Source organism: Meles meles, chromosome 17 (assembly GCF_922984935.1).
Source record: "Meles meles chromosome 17, mMelMel3.1 paternal haplotype, whole genome shotgun sequence".
NCBI classification, from domain to species: Eukaryota; Metazoa; Chordata; class Mammalia; order Carnivora; family Mustelidae; genus Meles; species Meles meles.
In genome coordinates this window covers 4,675,310-4,697,852 of record NC_060082.1, presented here as the reverse complement: position 1 = coordinate 4,697,852, position 22,543 = coordinate 4,675,310, and the positions used below count along the sequence as shown (strand labels likewise).

At 50.8% G+C, this 22,543-nt stretch overlaps 1 protein-coding gene and 1 long non-coding RNA gene across 2 annotated transcripts; both read left to right on the top strand.

Annotated features, from left to right (window-relative positions):
* The first annotated feature begins 3,669 nt into the window (after positions 1–3,669).
* PIGM (phosphatidylinositol glycan anchor biosynthesis class M) lies at positions 3,670–5,640 on the top strand. Its single transcript, XM_045982149.1, has one exon. It carries the CDS (start codon positions 3,823–3,825, stop codon positions 5,110–5,112), a length of 1,290 nt encoding a protein of 429 aa, XP_045838105.1. The 5' UTR covers positions 3,670–3,822; the 3' UTR covers positions 5,113–5,640.
* A 1,351-nt stretch (positions 5,641–6,991) lies between these two features.
* LOC123927524 lies at positions 6,992–17,548 on the top strand. Its single transcript, XR_006815479.1, has 4 exons — positions 6,992–7,122; positions 8,224–8,395; positions 16,553–16,846; positions 17,168–17,548. It is a non-coding gene; the product is annotated as an uncharacterized LOC123927524 (long non-coding RNA).
* Positions 17,549–22,543: the final 4,995 nt, after the last annotated feature.

The window sequence follows — 22,543 nt, the reverse complement described above, 5'->3', positions numbered from 1 at the left end:
AGGCTGCGCTGGGAGGACTGAGCAGGGCCAGGCCCTCGCCCTTCACTGCAGTCATCCCCTTCCTCCCTCATTGTCGCAGCCCCCATCCACCTTGGGATCCTTTAGCAAATAAATACCCTTCACACTTGGTTTTTAAAGGATTAAAAAAAAAAAACAAGTTAAGACTCAGAAATCTGGATATTGGCTCAGCTCAGTCCAGGAAAGTTAAGTTGTTTGGAATCCTGGGCAACGCTCCTTTCAGCCAGTGAGTCACGTGCCCAAATTCCCTTCCATGCTGCTGTGCAGAGACATTCCTTACATATCCTTGAGGCTCTACAGAACTATTCGCTTCATAGTGAGGCATTGTGCCCCAACATTCGAAGAAAGGGATTTCTCTTCTACTCTGATCCATCACTTCCCCGAAAAAGATCCGGTGGCCCATATCCAGTCCTGAGCCCTGACAAGAGGTAACACATCCCAGAGTCACTGACTTCTGTTCCCCCGAAACGAAGGACAGAGGGAGGCGGAGGGAGAAAACGGGGTCTCTTATCATCATCAACAGAGACTTAACTACAACATTTAGGAAACACTAGTTGAGGGCTGGTTCACAAGACATCTGAGATACAAGATATACGATATACACAGTCCCTTACACTTTGAAGAAACTTGCAAACCTGTGAGGAAAACAAGATACAGTAACAAGTCGCACAGACTAAGGGCGCGATATATACCGACCTAGGAGACACCTCTGGACAATACCTCCCAGGGACAGGCACTAGGCTAGGCAAGGTAAAGATCTACAAGGTCTGGATAGAACATATTTGACCTAAGAGTCAAGAAAGATCGGCAAATGCTGAGTTCCTGTTACGTGGAAGGGACCACTCAACTAAGAAGGAAACAGGAGTCAGGATGCACGCGGCACCGGCACGGGCTTTGTACCTGCTGGTCTCCTGTGCAACCCCTCACCGCTCGCCAGCCCCAGCCCTGCTCACTCCTCCGGCGCCCAGTCTCACACCGAAGCGCCTGCCGAAAGCTATGGCCGCACCGCAGACCCGCCTCCCGTGGCGCTTACCAGAGCGGCAGCTGTGCTTGTGGATTTACTGGACGAATGTCTGTGTCGCTAGCGCGTTTAAGAGCCGCGCGAATGGGACTCATGTCAGCGCTCGGTCACCAGCAGAGCCTGACACCTGCACGTACGCTGCTCAGTAGATGTCGCAGAAGCAAGGGAAGGAGCAGGGAAGGAACGTGTCTCGAGTTCACACAGCCAGTACGCGGCGGAGCGCGCACACTTGTTAAACACCCGTAAAAGATTTAGGTGACGTATTTTGTAAGGCAGGACATAATTAACTGTCAGAGAGAGAGAGAACAGACAGTAAGCTCGCTGTCGTGCAAGGAGAGAGATCAGTTGACAGAGAGATTTGAGGTCTAGGGAGAGTCTGAGGAGCCGAGGTTAGAGGCCAGCATCGGAGCCCAAGCAGCGCATAGGCAAGCGAGAGAGGAAGGATTCTCTGTGGCTGGCAGAGCGTCAGAAGTACCGGAGACAGCAAGGACGAGCGTATAATGTGAGGACGGGTCGTAAGAGAAGAGAGGGCTTTATAGGCGAACAGACTGAAAGGGCAGGGCCATGGAGGGACTGAATGTGAGGCTAAATGGTCTTTTTTTTTTTTTTTTCCTATAGGCAGCTGGGAGCCACTGAGATATTTGAGGAAGGAGAGACTCTAATTAAAGCACTGTCTATGAATATCGACCTAGCAGGAGAACTGAGAGACAGGAAACACTAAACCAGTTAAGAGACTTTCAAAGGCTTGGGGCGAAGGTAACCGCCAGAGACCCTGGGGTAGTGGACGCGGTTGGTACGGACTATTAAACGGAGCTATTGAAGGTCTGGACTAAGGTTAAGCCACTGCCTTCAGCTCGGGTCATGGTCTCAGGGTCCTGGGATCGAGCCCCACGTTGGGCTCTCTGCTTGGTGGAGAGCCTGCTTCCCCCTCTCTCTGCCTGCCTCTCTGCCTGCTTGTGTCTCCCTCGCTGTCAAATAAATAAATAAGATCTTTAAAAAAAGAAAAAGAAAAAGTAACTACCAACATGAGGCCTGTAATTACCCTAAGGCATACGGAAGGGGGAAAAGATACCGGAATATGAATATGGAAAACATACGATTAACACGGTTCATCCGAAGGATAAGTGTCAATTGTATGATGCATGAGGTGCGGGCGGGGACTGGGGGGGGGGCAGTCCACGGAGCTGCGTGTTGAGGCTGAAGGGAGTCATCTACTGTCTTTATTCTAGCCAAGGAAACTCCCCCTAGGAAGCCAGATCAATCTGTAAAATGAAGTAAATCAGTAGTTGCTGAATATTTATAATGTGCCTATGGCGGCAATAAATTATGAGTAACTGAAAAAAAAAAAAAAAAAAACTAAGGATAAGATATAATCCCTGACCTCAAAAACCCTACAATCTCATTAAAAAGGTTACAAATATCACTTACAATGATGACGGCATTCACAATTCTGCAGACTAAGAGCAGCCCTGCCCGCAGAAGGGAAAGACCTAAGGGGCAGGAGTCCTTGGTGAGAAATTCAGGGAAGCAAGGGTTGGAGCGGGGTGGGGAAGATGGGTGAGGGATACCGGGAAAACGGACGGACTGGGAGCTGGGAGCGCTCCCAGGATGCCACTCTGGAGGGACCCTGGTAGGAGGGATATCCCCAGTCAATTCAACTTCTACGGAATGCCCACTGTAAGTCTGCGGATGTGTTAGACAGAGGTACAGGAAAGAACAAGATCATCTCTGCTCTCGAAGACCTCGAAGTGTCCACGAGAAAACGAGGAAAGAGAAACAAAAAAATCAGGTGTCACACGGCACTGTGACAAATGCCGTGATGAAGAACGGTCATTCCAGGAGAGGGGCCCCGGGCACTGGCCTGGCGGGCGGCAGCGGACAGGACAGGCAGCAGACGTGGTCTTCTGTGGGAATGACCTTCCAGAGCTCGGAGCCCCGCCACCCCCGTGTGTCCACCCTCGGTGGAGGAGGCAGCGACGTCACAGGGCGGATGAAAGCAGAAGGGGGGGCCAGGGTGGGCTTTCGGGAGGTGACACCGGGGCTGAGGCCCGCAGGGTCAGGTGCTGCGCGAAGGGGAAGGCAACCGGGACACAAGGAAGAGCCCCGTCGGCGGCGGCGAGGCCCCGGCACCTTTCCCGGCCTCCCGTCGCACCCGCCACCCAGGGCTGCCGGACAAGACAGCGGCCCCGCTCACCTCGGGTCTGGACACAGAAGGTGCAGTTTCAAATCAGGGGCGCGTCCCGAGCACGCGCGCAACCTGCACGCTCGGCCCGGCCCACGGGCCCCGGCGACCTGCGAGGGGCGGTGCGACGCCCGGCTAGCGCTCTCACTCTCGGGCCCCCGGGCCGGGGGACGCGGCTGGAAGCTCGCTCCGTCTCTGGCTCCGTCTCCGCGGGACGGATCCGCGGCGCGGGAAGGACACTCACGCGAAGACGATCGCCGCCCCGCTCCTCGACGAGACCCGCGGACCCCTAGTGCCCATGGGCCGCGCCTCCCGCGAGAGCCGGAAGTCCCGCCCCCGCCGGAGGAAGGAGCGGCGGCGACACAGCCAATCCAGAGGAAGGCAATCCCGGCCGGGCCACTGAGGGCGCGGCGCGGCACCTCCCCCCGGAAGCGGCGCGGGGGCGGGGCTCTCTGCCGGAAGCGACCGTCCCGCGGTGGTTTCGGTTGGCGGCGCGCGGGTGGGAGATGCGGCGGCCGCCTGAGGCGCGGGCGCCGAGCGAGGGTCGGGGCTCGGAGGGCAGCTCGGGGCTGGGGCCGAGCGGCTGAGGCGCCGGGCGGTCATGGGCTCGACCAAGCCCTGGGGGGAGTGGTTCCTGAGCCTGCGGGTGCCGCCCGCCGGCGTCTTCGGGGTGGCCTTCCTCGCGCGGGTGGCCCTGGTTTTCTACGGCGTCTTCCAGGACCGGACGCTGCTCGTGCGCTACACGGACGTGGACTACCAGGTGTTCACGGACGCCGCGCGCTTCGTCACGCAGGGGCGCTCCCCGTACCTGCGGGCCACCTACCGCTACACGCCGCTGCTGGGCTGGCTGCTCACGCCCAACGTGTACCTGGGTGAGCTCTTCGGGAAGTTTCTGTTCATCAGCGGCGACCTCCTCGCCGCCTTCCTCCTCTACCGCCTGCTGCGCCTGCGGGGGCTGGGCCGGCGCCGCGCCTGCGGCTACTGCGTCTTCTGGCTTCTCAACCCCCTGCCCATGGCGGTGTCCAGCCGCGGCAACGCCGACTCGCTGGTGGCGGCGCTGGTGCTGGCGGCGCTGTACCTGCTGGCGAGGCGGCAGGTGGCGTGCGCCGCAGTGGCGTACGGCCTGGCCGTGCACATGAAGATGTACCCGGTGACCTACGTCCTTCCCATCGCCCTGCACCTGCTCCCGGAGCGCGGCGGCGGCGGCGGCGGCGGCGGCCACCCGGGCCCCCGCCCGCGCCGCTGCTCCTTCCGGGCGCGCCTGTCCGAGTTCCTCGGGAGGCTGTGCAGCCGCGCCGTGCTGCTCTTCGTGGCGGTGGCCGGGCTCACGTTTTGCGCCCTGGGCGCCGGCTTTTACAGTAAATACGGCTGGGAGTTTGTGGAGCACACCTACCTGTACCACCTGACGCGGCGGGACACCCGGCACAACTTCTCGCCCTACTTCTACATGCTGTACCTGACCGCCGAGAGCCCGTGGAGCCCCTCGCTGGGCATCGCCGCCTTCCTGCCGCAGTTCGTGTTGCTCTCGGCCGTGTCCTTCGCCTACTACAGGGACCTCGTCTTCTGTTGTTTCCTGCACACGGCCATTTTTGTGACTTTCAACAAGGTCTGCACCTCCCAGTATTTTCTCTGGTACCTCTGCCTGCTGCCCCTCGTGATGCCGCTCGTGAGAATCCCCTGGAAGCGAGCTGTGGTTCTCCTAATGCTGTGGTTTATAGGGCAGGCCTTATGGCTGGCGCCTGCCTACGTCCTGGAGTTTCAGGGAAAGAACACGTTTCTGTTCATCTGGTTAGCTGGTTTGTTCTTCCTCCTCATCAACTGCTCCATCCTGATTCAAATAATTTCCCATTACAAGGAGGAAGCCCCGGTGGAGAGAATCAAATACGACTGATAGGACGCCAGTTCCTCGGCCACTTCTACTGCATTGTCACTGTCCTGAACCGACCGGACGAGAGCTTTGGGACACATTTTTGAGCATCCTGTGCGCTCTAGTGAAGATTCAGTTTGGAGCATAAAACCCTATTCCAGCGGGAATTAAAACGAATGGTTGCCTTATATATAAAGGTTGAGGTCCAGCTCTGTCCTAATCTCAGGAGTCTCAGCTCTCTGGGACATGACGGGAAGTAAAGGTTACTTGCTGAAAATGGAAAATCTGATGAAACTATCAGATGCTAAAAGGTTTTTGTAGACAAACAGAGGAATGGACTTAGAGACCTAAAGTCCAAGTCCAAGTCGGCATTCGTACCGGTTATACTGTGCTACAGTCCGAAGCTGTCTTTTTAACCCCAACTTCTTCTTTTTTAAAGCTTTCCCAGCAGCTGTGAGAACTCGTGGAACATTCCTAAAGTGCAGCTTTTGGATGTCAAGTGTTAACCAATCCCACCGCGCTTAGGCTGGGAGAGTTCGTTCTGTATTAAAAGTGGGGGCTTAGAAAAAGAGTCCAAAGAATTTAAATTGTAATCATGTTTCATGTAGTTGTTTTATTACTTCGTTTTTCAGCACTTAATCTCAGTGGTATTAGACTACCATTTGGTTTTATACACGATTAATTATTTAAATTAAAGTTCACCCATCTTTAAACTTGAGTCATTACATATTTCAAAATAGCATCTTGCTTTTGATGTTTGAAGTTCACGAACTACTAGGGACATTTTAATGTTCTCTTATACCTCTTTGTTTTTAATTTTCTGATTGCCTTAAGATATTTTTCATACAGAATTTAAGGTAATCGAGCGTCATCTGTGGTAAAAATGAAAATTAGGAGATTTTAAGTGATGCAAAATTAGATTGTTAGTAAGACATTTCCCAGGCTAAAAATACCCCACTTGAAAAAAATTCATGGTGGAAATGGAGACCTGTGTGGGAGGCGCTGGAAAGCTTAAGAAGCATCCTAAATAGTCATAAATCTAGACCAGGAAATTGAGGGAGGGAGTGTGGAAATGAGGCTTTGGTGAGCAGATCCATTTCCCTTATGACTATAATATTTCTAGGGAAGAAATGCTTTCTGAGTTGTAAATGAGCTACCTAAAAAAAGTTTTTTTTAACATAGCCCAGGTAGGCTGGGGACTCCCTCACACTCAATTGCAGTAGTAATACAGGAGATTGATTTTATGATTGTGGTTTTAAAAGATGAGTAATTTATCAACATTGTTCTTTCACAGTAAAAAAACAAAAACAACTTCGGAGAAGTAGACTATTTCATACCGGTTCGGGCCAAAAAGGACTTCGAGAATAAGGTGTATATGAGCTGGACAAAAGTAAGAGCGCTGTCCTGGGCGGCCGTTCTTGGATGGGTACCTTTCGGGACCTGCCATTAGAAGGGAAGAGTGGTGGTTTTGCAGGGGTGTCATTAGGTGAAAATAGGTGAGACCGGTAATTGTTGAGGACAGTGACCTTTCTTGTAGCATCTGGTCTCATATCCCACATTAGTTCTTATCTTGCGGGCTCTTTGTATGTGATCGTTCACTAGTGGCTTTCCAGCCATGACATTCTTTCTGGTTTTTGTTTTTGTTTTTGTTTTCCATTCTTTTATAATTAAAAAAGTGCCCAGGCCCAGGAGATGCAGATTACTGCAAAGTGAACAGAGCTGAGCACTCCGTCTCTCCTCGTCTTGTATTTTAATACATGATGGCCTGGTGTAATCACCACCTTGAATACAAGGCCTGCTTGAGGGGCGGTCCTCTCGCACTTGTGCAGAAGTTCGTGTGACTCCCAAACTTTTCTTTTCGATAATTCCAGACCTTTAATAATCCCCTCCCACATCCAAATCCTCTCACCGAATTGCATCATTTCTTGGTGACTCATGTCCTAGCCCAGTGTAAGAAGTGGATTTGCTGAAGCACTCGTTAGCCCAGCTGTGGAGCTCACGCTGTGGAAATTCCGTGACCTTGCTTTCCGAAAGGTAAATGATCATTGTCGGATTCCCCTTGGAGTCCGGTGTACGATGCCTGTTCTGTATTCATCCGTCTACAGTTCATGACTGAGCGTGGCACATGAGAACACAGCTTCGTTCAAATTCCAGTGCACCACCGTGGGCAAGCCGCTTTTATCTGGACGGGCTAGCTCTCTGTGAAACGGGGATTCTTAGACTCCTCAGAGAGTTGTTTGCAAGGATTAAATGAGTTAATACGCTGCTGCTGGCATAGCACCGTTTCCCATCGCCTCCCCGCTTTACTGTCTGTTCACAAGCGTTTAAAGAAGGAGCTACTTCTGGAGTCTAGGTGTAAGCCTTTCCCCCCTGAATCTTTTTTTTTTTTTTATGATTTTATTTATTTAGATAGAGTCAGAGTGAGGTCGAGAGGGAGTGAGAGAGCATGAGATGGGGAGGGCCAGAGGCAGAGGGAGAAGCAGGCTCTCCATTGAGCAGGGAGCCGGATGCAGGACTCGATCCCAGGACCCTGGGGTCATGACCTGAGCTGAAGACAGATGCTCAACTGACTGAGCCACCCAGCGCTCCCCCCACTGCCGCCCACCAAATCTAGTGGATAGAGGAAAAGAACCTGAGTTTATACTAAGCAATCATTTAAACTACCCACTATTCTAACTTTGTTCCTTCTCATTTTGATCTGGTTCTTTGAAAAGAGAGTAGTTACCTGTGAAAATGTCCGTGCAGAATGTTCAGATGTGTGGTTCCTGCTGGTCTTAAGCCAGTTAAGCCGGGGTTTGGCTCGTGGCCCCGAGGCAGCACATCATTTTCTATCATGTCAAGGGCTCCTTCAAGGGTAGAGGGTCAGTGGGAGCACATGTCTTCCAAACAGCATAAGCATTTTTTCAGCACTAATCAAGGAGAACCATCCATTTAGTAAGACAGGGGTTTGTATTCTTTATTCTGAACAAAACCCCAGACTAGCAGAGTCTTCCTAGCGGCTCAGACCCGCTGCTAATTGCTCTGCCTGCTACATGAAATGAACCGACACTGACTATAAAAATAATCTGGAGCCTGAATATTTGAAGCTCAGTTCATTATCAAAGGGAAGCTTTAACCTTTGTTCTCTATTTTTAGGCAATTACATAGAGATCCAGGCCTGCGCCAAGTCTTATAATAGACGAGTTTGAAGAGTTAACAGTAAAGACAGAAACGCATCCTGTTAAATGCTCTGCGAGAGCCCCCTGAGGCCACAGCAGCCCTGTGATCTGCGGTGCGGGCAGGTGGAGGGCCTGCTCCTGTTTTATGGGTAAGAACGCTGGGACTCAGAAACAACGACTTTCCAAGGCCGAACAGCTTGTTCGTGGCAAGACTGGATCTCATCTAATCCTACTATTTTCTGTTTTATTTTGCAAGTCCTTTTTAATTGCACATGATGACAGGTGACGACAGTGAAAAACCTCATTTCTTTGCCCAAGGTCATTCATTTGGTGAACTACGTAGCACGAGGCCCGGGGTACCTTCATGTGCTGAGCTCTGTTCTGGGTGTTGTAAGGGAGGCGTGCTCTCCGTGGGGCTGACGTTTTTAGGGGAGGCGAAGAAGCAGCAAAAACATGTGATGGTTGCCATCCAGGAAAGGAGGACAGGCTAAGGAAGATGAGAGCCAGAGCAGGGAGGAGGGGGGAGAGCCGCTTGCCACAGCTCGGGGAAGTCCCCGTGAGGCAGCTTCCCAGCCGAGGCCTGAAGGAAGTGCAGACACGACCTTCCCGTTACCGGGGAAGAGTGAACAGCAGGGCGGAGGCCTGGGGTGGGAGCCAGCGTGGCACGTTTGAGGTACAGCAAGGTGAGTGTGAGTGACTGGAGCAAGCAGGGAAGAGCCGGCGTCCGGCTGCAGTCCCCAGCAGAGCGGTGGGTGCTGGTGGAAGGACACAGTTAACCGTAGTATTTTCACTGGCCTGCCGTGCGGTACCTTAGAGTTCGTATATTTTTTCTGACTTTGAAGTGCGGGTTTGTTTGTAAAGAAGAGGGTAATGTATACTAAATACACCGTACATTTGAGCAGTGTTTGGAAGTGTTGGCACACATTATTTTGAGCCTCCCAGAATTCTTCAAAAAGCCCATCTTCCTGGGGCGCCTGCATGGCTCAGGGGGTTAAAGCCTCTGCCTTCTGCTCAGGTCATGATCTCAGGGTCCTGGGATTGAGCCATGCCTCGGGCTCTCTGCTCAGCATGGAGCCTGCTTCCCTTCCCCCGCCCCCCCCCCCCCCCACCTGCCTCTCTGCCTGCTTGTGACCTCTCTCTCTGTCAAATAAATAGATAAAATCTTTAAAAAAAAGAAAAGCCCACCTTCATAGATAGAACCCTAGATTCTCAGATTAGAACGTATGCGCTTTGCCTGAGGTCCACATTCGTATGAGGCAATAGCAGAACCCAGATCTTCTGGAGCCAAATTCACTCCTTTGGGCTGCCCTTGGCATCTAGACGCGGTGAGATGACCAACTGGTTCGTAGAAGGCAGGACGTTCAGGAAAGTTTGCCTGACAGATCATTCATTCATTCATTCGTCCACCCTTACGAGGCGATTGGGCCCGGCCCTCAGCGAGGCTGGGGGTACGAGGATGACCAGAGTCCTGGCCTCAAGGAACTCACTGTGTCTAGCAGAGGATACAGCAGGGAAGGGGACGGTAGTCCCCTGTGACGATGGCTAGAGCAGAGCCCCTCTCTCGCAGTTGGAAGCGCTTCCCTAACCTGAGTCCGGCGAGGTTAGCACGGAGCTGGGTGCGCGCTGGTGGTGATCGCACAAGGAGGCCATTGGGCTGCAGGCGGGTCGGACTCCCCAGCGGCCCACCAGAGCACACCCAGCCCTCAGCCTGCCAGTGGCTCGAGGTGAAGAAGTCAAAACTGAGGAACAGCCGGCTTTTCCGTGGGCTTTCCCGAATGCTGCCACCGTGCAAGACACAGCCAACCGAAGGCTGTCCTTGCTTCGGGTCTGCCTCTCCCGGGCTCCGGCTGGTGGTGGGAGCGGGCCTCACCCCTTCCAGTCCGACCTGCCCGGCTGGAGTCACTTTTTACTCAAGCTCCGAAAGGGTTTCGTGTGCCTCAGTTTACCTTTCAGCACCAGGCACTGAGACATTTGCTACCTTCCCTGCTTTCTTCCGATACTGGGCAAGCGCCGAGGCCTTTCCCTGAAAGCTTTCTTTTGTGCCCGCAGCCCGTCACTCGGGGTCCGCTCTGCTTTTGATGACCCTTAGCTCTTCCAGACCTGTTTCGTCTGGCTCTCGCCTGCGTGTCAGCCTCCTCTTCACGCCCCCTGCCCACAGCCGTGCGGAGTTCTGCCGCCCCTTCACGCCTTGGCAGGTGCCGGTACCGGGGCTAGAACACTCTTGTCGTGCCCTCGTCTTTCTCCCCAGCTCCTGCTTTGAGGCCGATGCCCTTCATGGAACGTTTTCGGGGGCGGCTCCTCGGCAGGCAGCGCGGGGCGCCCTGTGCCCTACTCGGCCTTTGTGTGTCTGCGCCGTCTGGACTGTGAACTCCCGGCGGACAGTGATGATTATCCATTGACACCATTTCCCTGCGCCCGCCCAGAACCAGGCAAAGACGGACAGGGCTAACCTGTCACCGGGCTGCTGGGCGTGGGCCGGCCACACACGCTCCCGGGTTTGTCAGATTGAGTTGTGAAGTGGTTTGTCAGGGGCAGCCGCAGGGCGTGCGCTCCTCCCCTCAGAGTCGGTGCAGGCAGCTGTGAAAGAGAAAAGGAGCCGTTTCCGGGGGCCTGTCCTTTCTAAATGCCATCGGGAGCCACCTCATTCCCTAGGCTGGAATCGCATAATCACCTCTGTTCCTTCTTCTTCACTTGCGGCCCGCCTCCCCGTCTCATCAGTCGCCAGCTCTAGTCAGTTCGACATCCTGATGTCCCCGAGCTGCCTGGCATCTTGCCATTGTCCTGGCAGCTTCTCTAGCTCAGGCCCTCATTAGTGCTCCTCTGGAATCAGTGGCTCCTGACTGGTCTCGTTCCCCAGCTCTCCCGCCCTTCATTCCCCGTCTCCTTTGTCCTCCCACTGCCATCAGGGTGGGCTTGCACGAGCAGGTCTGATCCTGTCTGCATCCGGAGAGCAGCACCCTGGGCCACTCCGCCTGACCTGCCAGACAGAGTCCAAATCTCTTCGCTTCCTCCACGTTGCACCCATCTCTCCCACTCACTCCGCCTCTCGCCCACAGGATAACAGTTTCCCGAGATACTCGTGCCATTGGCCATGGCCTTGCTGTCTCTAAGCCCACGTGGTTCCCCTGTTTTTCAAGACCCGACTCAGGGGCCCCTTCCTCTATCAGGAGGCAGGACAGGGAGCTCATGGAGAGAGATGAACTAATAAGGGAAAAAAGAAAGAGAAAAAGAGGGCCACGGTGATAAGATTTGTGAGTAATCTCCGTGAATGCGCCTGTTCTGTTCCAGAGGCTGGCGCGTTCCTCTCCGTGAGGTGGTTAGCTCCTCGAGGACAAGAATCGCGTCGTGTTTATGCTTTGCACGCAGCCCAAGTGCTCAGTAAATATTTGTGAAGTCAATGAGGCTGGAGCTGGGAGGGAACAAATGTTTGTTGAGAACCTATTGTGGACCAATATGCTTTGCACGCATTTCCTTCCCAAAACAACTTTTTGAGAGAAATATTATTTGCTGACAAGACAACAGGCTCAAACAAATAGTGGGTTTTCTCAAGGTCATAGGCTTGTGAGGGATGGAGCGAGAGTTGGAACCCAAGTCTGTCGGCTTAAACTTGCCTCTACTGAGTGGTTCTCAGCCAGGGGCTGTTTTGTCCCGAGTCGGGGCACACGTGTAGTTGTTGCTGGGGGGTGGGGTCACCGACATCCAGTGCGCAGAGGCCAGAGGCGCTGCGGATCAGCCCCCTGCCCAGGACGGGTCCACGACAGATGCATCTGTCCCAAACGTCAGCGACGCCCAGATGGGAAAAGCCTGCCCCAGACTCTGTTGACTCCGTTGGAAAGCAAGTAACCAACCAAAGCGCAAGCTTCCGTGGGAGAGGGGGCTGAAGGAGGCCTTAGGGGCTTGGGGGCAATCCTGAGCCTTGGGCCCCGGTGGGCAAGTGGGCTCCCCATCCAGTCCTGACCCGCCCCGATGTGACGCCGCGTTCTCTATGGCCTCCACACCGTCTTCCTTCTTTCCACCTCCTCCTCGCTTCTTCCTTCCCTTGGCACCCTCCCATTTAGCTGGGAGAAGGGCCCCAGGCCCCTCCCCCGCTTTCAGAACTCTTCCCTAAGCAGAGGGTAGAGTCAGTGTTAGAGAAGCAGCAGGTTTCAAACGACAACAACCCTAAAATCTGGGAACAAGTCCGGAAGTGTCAACCTCTGAAACTGACAACAAAAAGTGGATGAGATTAATCACTGTGATAATCTTCCAGGCAAGAACCCACCTAAGGAATTCTGGCCCAGGCTGCTGCTGCTAAGGCTTGGCAGAGTCCTCATCTCTGTCAGGGTCCAGGAATGCCTCCCCGAGAAGGGAAGCACTTAAAACCTACTTGTGTGAGATCCGCCGTAATCTAGGACATTTCAAAATGTTTGTCCCGGGGAAGTGCCCTAACAGGGAATCTTTTAATGACTTGTAAGTGGGGCTGCCTGTAATGGTTAGGAATGTGTGTACACGTGTATGTGTGCATGTGTTTGTGTGTGTGTGTGCGTGCACGTGCCCATTTTTTGCTGGGAAATATCTGTAGCCTTCATCAGAGGGGCCCCTGGGCTCCAAAGAGTGAAGCCCCCAGCCCTGGTGTTGGCCCACAGTTCCCAAGCCAATGAGAGAGGAGAAAGGTAACCCAGGAAGACAAGGGAGGCGAGTGCCTCCCCGGAGACAGAGGTGTCTCTTCAGCGTTCAGACTTACTGATGTGCACACCGGAACCCTTTCACGCACGTGTGCGAGCATGCGGCTGTGACCACGTGGGCTCGCAGCAAGTGTTCTCTCTTGAAAAGAGTGGGAAACCCGTAGCCGAGTCCTCCGACGGCTGGTCACACAGCGCGTGCCCTCAAAGCGTAGTTTGAATTCCTTACCGTTTGAAAATCTAATTAATAGGAATGGGATGGAAGTGGGGTAGGAGACGTATCACCTGAAGCAAACAAGAGTGCCGGATGAGCTTGGAGTCCCGGAAATAGAAAGAAGGCCCCTGCGGCTAAGAATAATTGGCAGGACTGGGGCGGAGGCAGGGCCGCCATAGACGAGAAGTTGAGGGTTTCCCCACGTGCGACAGAAAGCTGTTGGAGGGATTCCGGCACAAAAATGACGTTTCAAAAAAGTCCCTCTGCCAACTCAGTGAGAACATGTTCTAGAAAGACCCACCTGGAGGTTAGTGGAGTGGCGCAGGTGAGAGGCGATGGTGGCCAGTCTTGGGAGTCAGCTGCCACATTCCAGACGCACTCACGGCTCTGGGGGGTGTGGGGGCCTAGGGGGACAGCAACGGGCAGAGGGGCAGGAAGCGGTCATCCAGGTCCGAGAAACGCCATCACGTTTTTAAAGCAGGCTCTTAATTTGTAGCTGGCACACGTACCACTTGTTCTCTCGGGGCCCTTGCCTTCTGATTCAAGACCCTACCGTCCGACTCACCTAGGGAACGTCACACCCTTCCCAACCCCACGCTTTCGCTCGCCTAAATCGCTGGCAGAGTCTCTCCAGCTTCTCTGTGTATCTGAGGGGTTGGCAGGAGTTCACTGTGAACTGGGCCTGGAAGGAAGGCCAAGTCTGCCAATAAATCTCTCTCTGGGCCTGTAAATATTTGTCTAAGGTCCATTAACTGTATTAAGTCGCCGTGGATAAAACCAGGCACTGACAGGCAATTCTCATAAACCACCTAAAGAAAACCCACTTTGTGGATTATTTGCAATAAAATTTTAATTTTTCAGAGTGTTCTGTGAAACCCTGCCTAAGCTGGCTCCCGGCACTCCGCACATTTCCCGAGCGGCTCTCTTCACCGTGTTTAGCATATGACTTGACTTTAAAAGCCGCCCAAGCAAAACACAGCGCGTCTGTTCGTTCACGCACAGCTAACCACAACGTGCGGACTCTGTCTAGCTCCTCCTAATACAACTAAGCAACATAATAACCAACCAGTCTACCTGAGGACCCCAGCTTCCTTTATCTTTTAATTTAAAATACAGTTTTCTTCTTTCTGTTAAAAAGGAAATCTGGAACACAACAATTCCGAGTGTACTATCCAGAGGTGACCACCGAGGGAGTTCCTTTCTCGTCCCTCTACAGACTGTGTAGTTTCAAGGGGCACTGATTTAATATTAAACTTAACTTCATTTGTTTTAACTTCAAATAAATTGAATTAAAAATAATGCCTTTAAGGGGCACCTGGCTGGCTCAGTCAGTTGAGCATCTGACTCTTGATCTCAACTCAGGTCTTGATCTCAGGGTCATGAGTTCAAGCCCTGTGTTGGGCTCTATGCTGGGTGTGGAGCCTACTTAAAATAATAATAATAAATAAACTTAAAAAAAACTTTAACAATGTATTGTATCTTTCAATAATAAATATTTTGGGGGCACCTCGCTGGTTGGGTTGGTGGAGAATCTGACTCTTGATCTCGGGGTCATGGGTTCAAGCCCCATGTTGGGTGTAGAAATTACTTAAAAAATAAAATATTTTTAAAAAATTAAATATTTTTCAGGACTTTTTCAGACTAAAAATGCCAGGAATTTCATTGTGTGAATGTACTCATTTACCTGCTTCTCAGTTCATGTGGGCAATGTTCTGTCTGTCTTTGTGTTTTGCTGTGATAGTGAGGAAGTTCTAGAACATAGGTGAGGTTCGGTGGGGTGAGGTCTGGAGCTGATGACCAAGAAAGAATTCCTGAGACATCTTTGGTGCAAAATGGTGGTTTATTAAAGCTCAGGGACAGGACCTGTGGGCAGGAAGAGCTGCTGCTGTGGGGATATGAGGACTGGTCCATTATATACTTGTAAGTTAGGGAGGGGATTAGGGATGGTGTAAGTCTCTAAGGAATTTTGGAAGCAAGGTTTCTAGGACCTTAAGAGGCTAGCTATTGTCTGGGGAAAAGGTTATTCATCGTGAGCCCCTTTAGATGTCTATCAGTGGGCCATATGCTTGGGAATGATTGTCAACACTATCTTGGAGGTTTAGAGATAAAGTTTCCAAAGGAATTGTTTAAAGTAGACTTACAGGATCCTGGTTGGGGGTAGGGGGTCGGTCAGGCTAGGATTGCCCTTTGCCCTTAGCAAAGCCTTAAGCTGGGGGTAGTTGAGTCCCTAGAGGAGAGTCGCTCTGCCTGTTTTAAGGGCTTGTCAGTAGGTAAGGAAATTTAATAATTTTTCTTCTGCCTGTTTCCCACATCAATAGCAGTAATGACATTTTGCAACTCAATCCTTGTATATATTCTGATTTCCTTAGATTGACCTTCCAGAAATAGACCTGCTGAGTCAAAGTTTCTGACACATATTGCCAAATTGTTCTACACATTGTTTGTGTATCCTTCTACCAACCAGGAATGCCTTTTCCACCTGGACCAAAAAAAAAAAAAAAAAAAAAAAAAAAAAAATCTTTGTCAAATCTATAGGGGAAAATGGCATCATGTAATCGGCTAATTTGTATTTGTTTAATTGCTACTAAGACTGAATGCCTACAGTATGCTCAACAGCCACGGATGTTCCTTACTTTGGGCTTTTCCATCCTGTGCTTTGCATTTTCTGGAGGTTCTTGTTATTGATTTGTAAGACCAGCCTCTGTCTCGGGATATTGACCCCATGTGTTTTTAATATTTTTTCCTAATCTGCCACTGATCTTTTATTTTTTGACCTGAAATTATTAAAAAAGTATATACGATCAAGGTCAGTCTTCTCTTTTTCTGATTTCTGTATTTGTTGTTATTTGTAGAAAGACTTCCCCACTCCAAGATCATATAAATATTTAACGATTTTTTTCCCAGTGCTTATTTAGTTTCATTTTTTTACATTTAAATCTTTCTTCTGTGGACTTTATTTGGTATCAGGTAAGAGGAAGAAGTTCAATTTATTTCAAATGATTAGCGATTCAAAAACTAATCAGTTTTTTCTTCCAAAACGTATTTTATTTTTTAAAATTTAAATTCAGTTCATTAACGTATGCTATATTATTAGTTTCAGAGGTGGAGTTCACTTATTCATCAGTTGCGTTTAACAGCCAGTGCTCATTCCATCACGTGCCCTCCTTAATGCCCATCCCCCAGTTACCCCTTCTCCCTACCCCCCTCCCCTCCAGCAACCCTCAGTTTGTTTCCTATGATCAAGAGTCTTTTAGGCTTTGTCTCCCTCTCTGATTTCATCTTGTTTTCTTTTTCCCTCCCTTCCCCTATCATCCTCTGCTTTGTTTCTTAAATTCCACATAGGAGTGAGATCATACGATAATTGTCTTCCTCTGATTGAAAAATTAATCAGTTTTTGTCCTGGTTTACATTTGCTCCCATTATATTTTCAGGTGGATTCTACGAGAAAGTGCTGATTGGAAGTTACACACGGGTGGCCCATGGTCACGTCTAGCCTATGGACACGGTTAGTCCAGACAATTTTTGAATTTATTACCTGCATATAGAAATTAGGAATTTTGATACAGAAAGCTGATTTTACCAATTCTCTTGAGCAATCAGAAGAACAAATCTGGGTTCACTTTCCCCTTTGCATGAAATGTGTATTTACTGTCTCCTATCATCACAGAAGCACCATTCACTTTGTGCGCTGGAAGGCGTTTGAGGACGCGATCACTACCACGGAGGTTTTTTTTTTTTTTTTTTTCATTTTATTTATTTTTTCAGTGTAACAGTATTCATTCTTTTTGCACAACACCCAGTGCTCCATGCAAAACGTGCCCTCCCCATTACCCACCACCTGTTCCCCCAACCTCCCACCCCTGACCCTTCAAAACCCTCAGGTTGCCCCAACCTCCCACCCCTGACCCTTCAAAACCCTCAGGTTGTTTTTCAGAGTCCATAGTCTCTTATGGTTCGCCTCCCCTCCCCAATGTCCATAGCCCGCTCCCCCTCTCCCAATCCCACTTCCCCCCAGCAACCCCCAGTTTGTTTTGACTACCACGGAGTTTTGTATGTTTATTTTGCAACTGAACATATTACAAGAACGCTCTAGTACTAACCACGTTTCAGTAAATTTTCTTGATTTTAAGGTATTTATGCCAAAAATGATAATTTGGCCTTCCCTTCCATATGTATATTTCCTAATTATTTTTTTCTTACCGTATTACACTTGCCTAAAACTTAATAATTTCACATGACGTAACGATAGCACGTCTTTCTGTTGCACCAGATTTTAATAGGAATGCCCCTAGCATCCGACGTGTCAATATGAAGTAAACGGTGTTTTTTTTTTTTTGTAAAAGACTTTATTTATTTGACAGACAGAGATCACAAGTAGGCAGAGAAGTAGGCAGAGAGGCAGGCAGAGAGAGAGGAGGAAACAGGCTCCCTGCCGAGCAGAAAGCCCAATGCAGGGCTCAAGCCCAGGACCCTGGGATCACGACCTGACCCGAAGGCAGAGGCTTTAACTCACTGAGCCACCCAGGCGCCCCTAAATGGTGTTCTTCTGTCCAGGAGCTATACTTCTGTGGGTCACTGATGCTCTGGTTCCTTATTAAAATCAGTAAAACATGTTCAAGTTGATCAAATGAATTGCCAGCGATTACTGAGACTTTTCTCTGAATTTAATCCAAGTAAGAAGTCTGCTGAACCATGCGTGTGTTTTTATTACAAATGCCCACAGTGACTGACAGGATGGGCCCTAGTAATACACTTCTCACTCCAATTGCCTATTTAAAAACCAAACAAGTAGGGATTTTGCATCTATTTTCGTGAATGAGATTCGTCTGTTGCAATCTTCCCCTCTCTCTCTCTTTGGCGCTCAGTCTCGCTGCTTCTTGAAATCCGCTGCGGGCAGCGTTCCTCCCGCGGCCCGTGCTTCCTCGGCTTTTAAGTCGGCTGGGACGTTCTTTAAACCTGCAAGAAGTTAATTTTTCATTATATGTTTCCTTTGCTTTCCACTTGAGATGTCTTTTTAAATTAAAAAAATTTTTTTTCTAAGATTTTATTTATTTGAGAGCGAGAGGAAGCAGGAGAGAGAGCACAAGCCGGGGGAGCGGCAGAGGGAGAAGGAGAAGCAGGCTCCCCGCTGAGCAGAGAGCCCCATGCCCTGACTCGGTCCCAGGACGCTGGGATCATGACCTGAGCTGAAGGCAGACTCTTAACGACTGAGCCACCCAGGCGCCCCGACATGTCCTTTTTCAGTGTTTAACAGTTTCGTTTGAGACGGATGGTCCGTGTGGAATAGTGTACAACACGTGTGTGCCATTTTGAGTGTGACAGTAAGCAGAACGCCCGAGTAGCCGCCGGCGCCGGACGTGGAGCCTCGTTACCGCCTGCAAGTTCGTTCCAATGGCGCCCCCCACCCCTTCCCCAGACGGACCCACTCTCCCGAATAGTGGGTACCTGCATCCTCGCTTTTTGCCTCCAGTCCCCCCTTAGCTACGCATCCTGGAACAAGGTGGTGTCCACTTGGGCGGTGTCTGAGCCCCGTGTGTGTGGACTCACCCTGCAGTTTCGGGCGCCCCCGTGTCCCCTCCACCGTGTTGTGTGTGCGGCTCATTCCTGCTCGTGATCCGGGCCTGTCCCCTTTCCAGTCCGCACACTCACTGTCTGCTCTGCTGTTGAAGGACATTCTTGCATTTGAGGTTGCAAAGGGGAAACCCGCTGCTTCTCAGTACCATACACTGTTTTGTCTTCTACCCGGATGGCTAGAGGCCTTTGTTTTTTCCTTCTCTCTGTCTGACATTCCATCTTTGCTAGAATCTTTCCGGATGAAACTTCTTTCATGGAATCTGCCTGGCGTGTCTCATCTCGGCCCCTTTACTTCTGTATCTGGGAATGTTTTCCGCAGGTTCTCATCCTTGAGGGGACGACCTGGGTTTGTCCAGCCAGGGGGTGACAGGCGTTCTGTTAGAAATGATGTGTTCCCATCGAAATCATTCAGTCTCGGCAAAGGAAATGAGTTTCTATTTTCCTGATTTCCACAGCCTTGGAAATGTCACGATCTGTGAGGGTCAGAGGGGCTGGCCGTGGGTGGTCCCGCCTCTGGTCCCAGGGGTCCCAGGGGGCTGCCGAGAGGCCTCATGGCTCACTCGGGCCTGCCTGGGGTCACACGGAGGCAGGAGGGTTTGTCGTCCGGGCGACCAGTCATTTCATCTTGTGAAAGGCGAGTGTTAAATGCATCCCCTCGGACAGTCGTGTTGGACAGGAAACAGCCGGTGTCCCCCGTGCTGACTCTCACGCTGCATCAGGGACCTTTGGGCGTTTGCGAGGCCTCTCAGAGCTGGGGCGCAGGGAGGCGGGCAGGGGCAGGCAGACAGCTTTTCCCCTGATCCCCACCCTGAGAAAGTCGGAGCCTGTTCAGCGGGTAATGGGGGCGCCTCTCTGAAGGCCGCAGACGCCCAGGAGCTTAGCGTTTGCTCCCAGTGTCGAATTAGACGCCTCTCCTCTTCCTTTCTGGACCACACATGGGAGGCTGACCGTCTGCCAAGGATCCTGTGGGCAGGGGCCGGACGGTGTCCCTCTGTTCTTCTGTCCAGAACGGCTGTCGTGGGCGTACTGTCTGGCCATAAGGCGAGTCCACCTCTCCAGTCCTGGAGTCTTGATGTTCAATGTCACTGGCGGTTTTGTAATCAGGCTTTGAAGGATGGGGCCATCTGGTAATCACAGAGATATTTTTCTTGTCTTAGGGCCTGACAAATCAGAGACGCCTTCCCTTCGGGGGCCCTCCCATCGCAGTCCCCTTGCTGGGCCTGAAGGCCCCCATCAGGCTGTGATGACTTCCCCCTCTTCCTGGGAAACGCATGGGGGTAGCAAACAGTGGCTTTGTTTACTGTTCCTAAGTACAGTGCATTAAAATTTATGTGCGCCTTTCCAAGAGAAGATAAATCATACACATTACGAGAAAGGATGAAAGCATGGGGACCACGGCATTTCTGAGGGAAGGTTCTTTGCTTTTCGCTCACTGTATAATGTGTCTAGCAGAGCAGGCCTGTCCATTCAGCTCGTCTCTGCTGGTGAGTTATGACCCGGAGTCTCCAGCGTACATCTCCCGCTGCAGCGAAGATAATTCAAGGGTGAGAACCTTCCTGGTTGCGTCTGTGGGGCTTGGCAGGGAGGGTAGGGCACCTCCAGCCAAGATCTGGAAAGCACATGTATGACCATCAGTTCTTGGATGGAGAAAAAAGGGGACAGTAAAATAACTCTCTGATTCCCTCTGGCCTGTTGGAGCCTTGAAACTGGTCTTTGACTACAGTACCCGGTAGGTGGGCCCAACCTGGGAAGAATTAGATAAGCCTCCTTTATCTCTTCTACAGGAGGATTAGATTAGATAAATCTAATTTAGACTGGCCCAGGATGCCGAGACGAGAGACCAGCCGAAAGGACTTGAACTGTCTCTTTTTAGGTGGTTTTTTTCTTATTGGACAGAGTGCCAGGCAATATTCAGGCACTGTCCATGCCCCCTCGGGCCCGGTGCAAATAGTCCTGGAGACCAGAGCTGGGCACCCGATGCCCACAGCAGGGCCTTGGAGGGTGAGCGGTGGGCCGTGGGCACAGGCGGGGCTGGTCTGACCCCTGTTTATGCTCCCCCCAACCCCAGAAAGTCTGGACCAGCCCCGTCAGCCAATCCTAACTTCCTTAGCTATTTAACGACTCTGTGTATCAGTTTCCTGCTCTGTAAAATGGGGATAAAAATGGACTGTCCTTTCTAGGGATGCGGTGAGGATTAAATGAGTTAACAATGCTCTTGGAACCCTTTCTGGGCCAGAGTAAGTACTTAATCAGTGCTAATTCTTCATGGTAGTATTATTACCTTATTTGGACCACTGAGGAGTAAATTTCTTCCTATACTTTTTTGTTTAGAATGTGAGCACAAGGGGAAGGGGTGGGGAGGGGCAGAGGGAGAGGGAGAGAGAATCCCAGAGCAGACTCCATTCCCAGCACAGAGCCCAATGTGGGACTCGATCTTACAACCTTGAGATCATGACCTGAGCCAAAATCAGTGGCTGATGCTGAACCGACTGAGCAACCCAGGCACCCTTCTCCCTATTCCTTAACAGAAATGTTTAAATATTAAACAACTTGAATTCTGAATGAAGATGAATAGGAAATTCCTCTAATGGGAAATTCGAAGATATCTTACATGTCTGCCCTTGTTGTAGATATATAGCCTGTTTTCTGCGTCCGGACGCCTAGAGCCTTATATACTTTGCTTAAGAACCAGAGATAATGCTTACAAAGTCTCTTAATCCCCTGGGCTTCCCATGAGAAGGACATGGGTACGTAGTGACAGTGAATCTCAACTCCGTGACGGGTTCTTCCCAAGAGAATCCTGAAACATTCGTTTTACAGTGGAGATGACTTCCAGCAAGACAGACTATAAAAAGAATTTTCTTTCCCATTGATTTGTATTATAAAATCAGAGATATGATCACAAGGAAAAAAATAACCCAACTGATTTGTCAAAAAATGCTTTATTAAGGAAGGAGTAGCCGATGTGCTGGTTTTAGTCCGCGATCAGGTTGTAAGCTCTTTCGGAGAAGGGACTCGTATTTGTAGCTCATAGAGAGTTAGTACAGGACCTTCGAATGTGGCAGGCACAGGAAATGTTGTTGATGGGCACTGGCCAGGTCTTTATAGCAGAAGCAGAATTTTTGAAAACTTAGAAAGAGCTCTGAAATTCTTTTCGAAATCACAGTATTATTTTTAAAATTAGTATATAAAGAGACAAAAAGAGAAGTACCTAGATCAGAGGGAAGGGGAGGAGCTGTCTTGGCCCTGCCTTTCTGACACGCCCCTGGGGGTACCCTTAGTGCTTTAGGGGCACAAGGTTGTCGCCCCTGAAATGCTGTGATCCTCACGTCTGTGATGCTAGATGAGGCTCCTTTGGCTGGGGCACCGAGCGACCCAACCGAGTTTATACAGCTGGCAAAGCAAGGACCAGAACTTGGGCTTGTAGCTCGGGCTTGTTCTGGAAGACTCCAAGATCTCCCCTCTGTTTTCTCTCTATAACAGGAATTTCTCCTATTTTGATTTCCAGGGGAGACAAGTAGGATCAACCCTAAATGGCTCCATCTATTTCCTAGAAAAAGAAATTGAGTGCAATACCCCCACTGACCAGTAGATGCCACTATGTGCCATGTTATTGTGCAGCCGGTCTTCCCCTGACACAGTACTTGAATTTTCAAACTCTGGGGGGCCTGGGGCCTGGGAGGAGCTAGCCTTCCCTGGCAGCCTCTTGGGCTCACCCCCAACATCACTGTTTTCTCAGCCTGGATCAAGTGGAAGATTCTTGGCTTAATATCGAGGTCAGCCTCTCCAACTGAGATGCAGAGAGTCATTTATATTAAATTACATTAAATTAAATCACTTCCCCGCTG

What these genes read in the sequence shown, in the direction of transcription:
- PIGM (XM_045982149.1), top strand. Translation starts at nt 3,823, where the DNA reads ATGGGCTCGACCAAGCCCTGGGGGGAGTGGTTCCTGAGCCTGCGGGTG.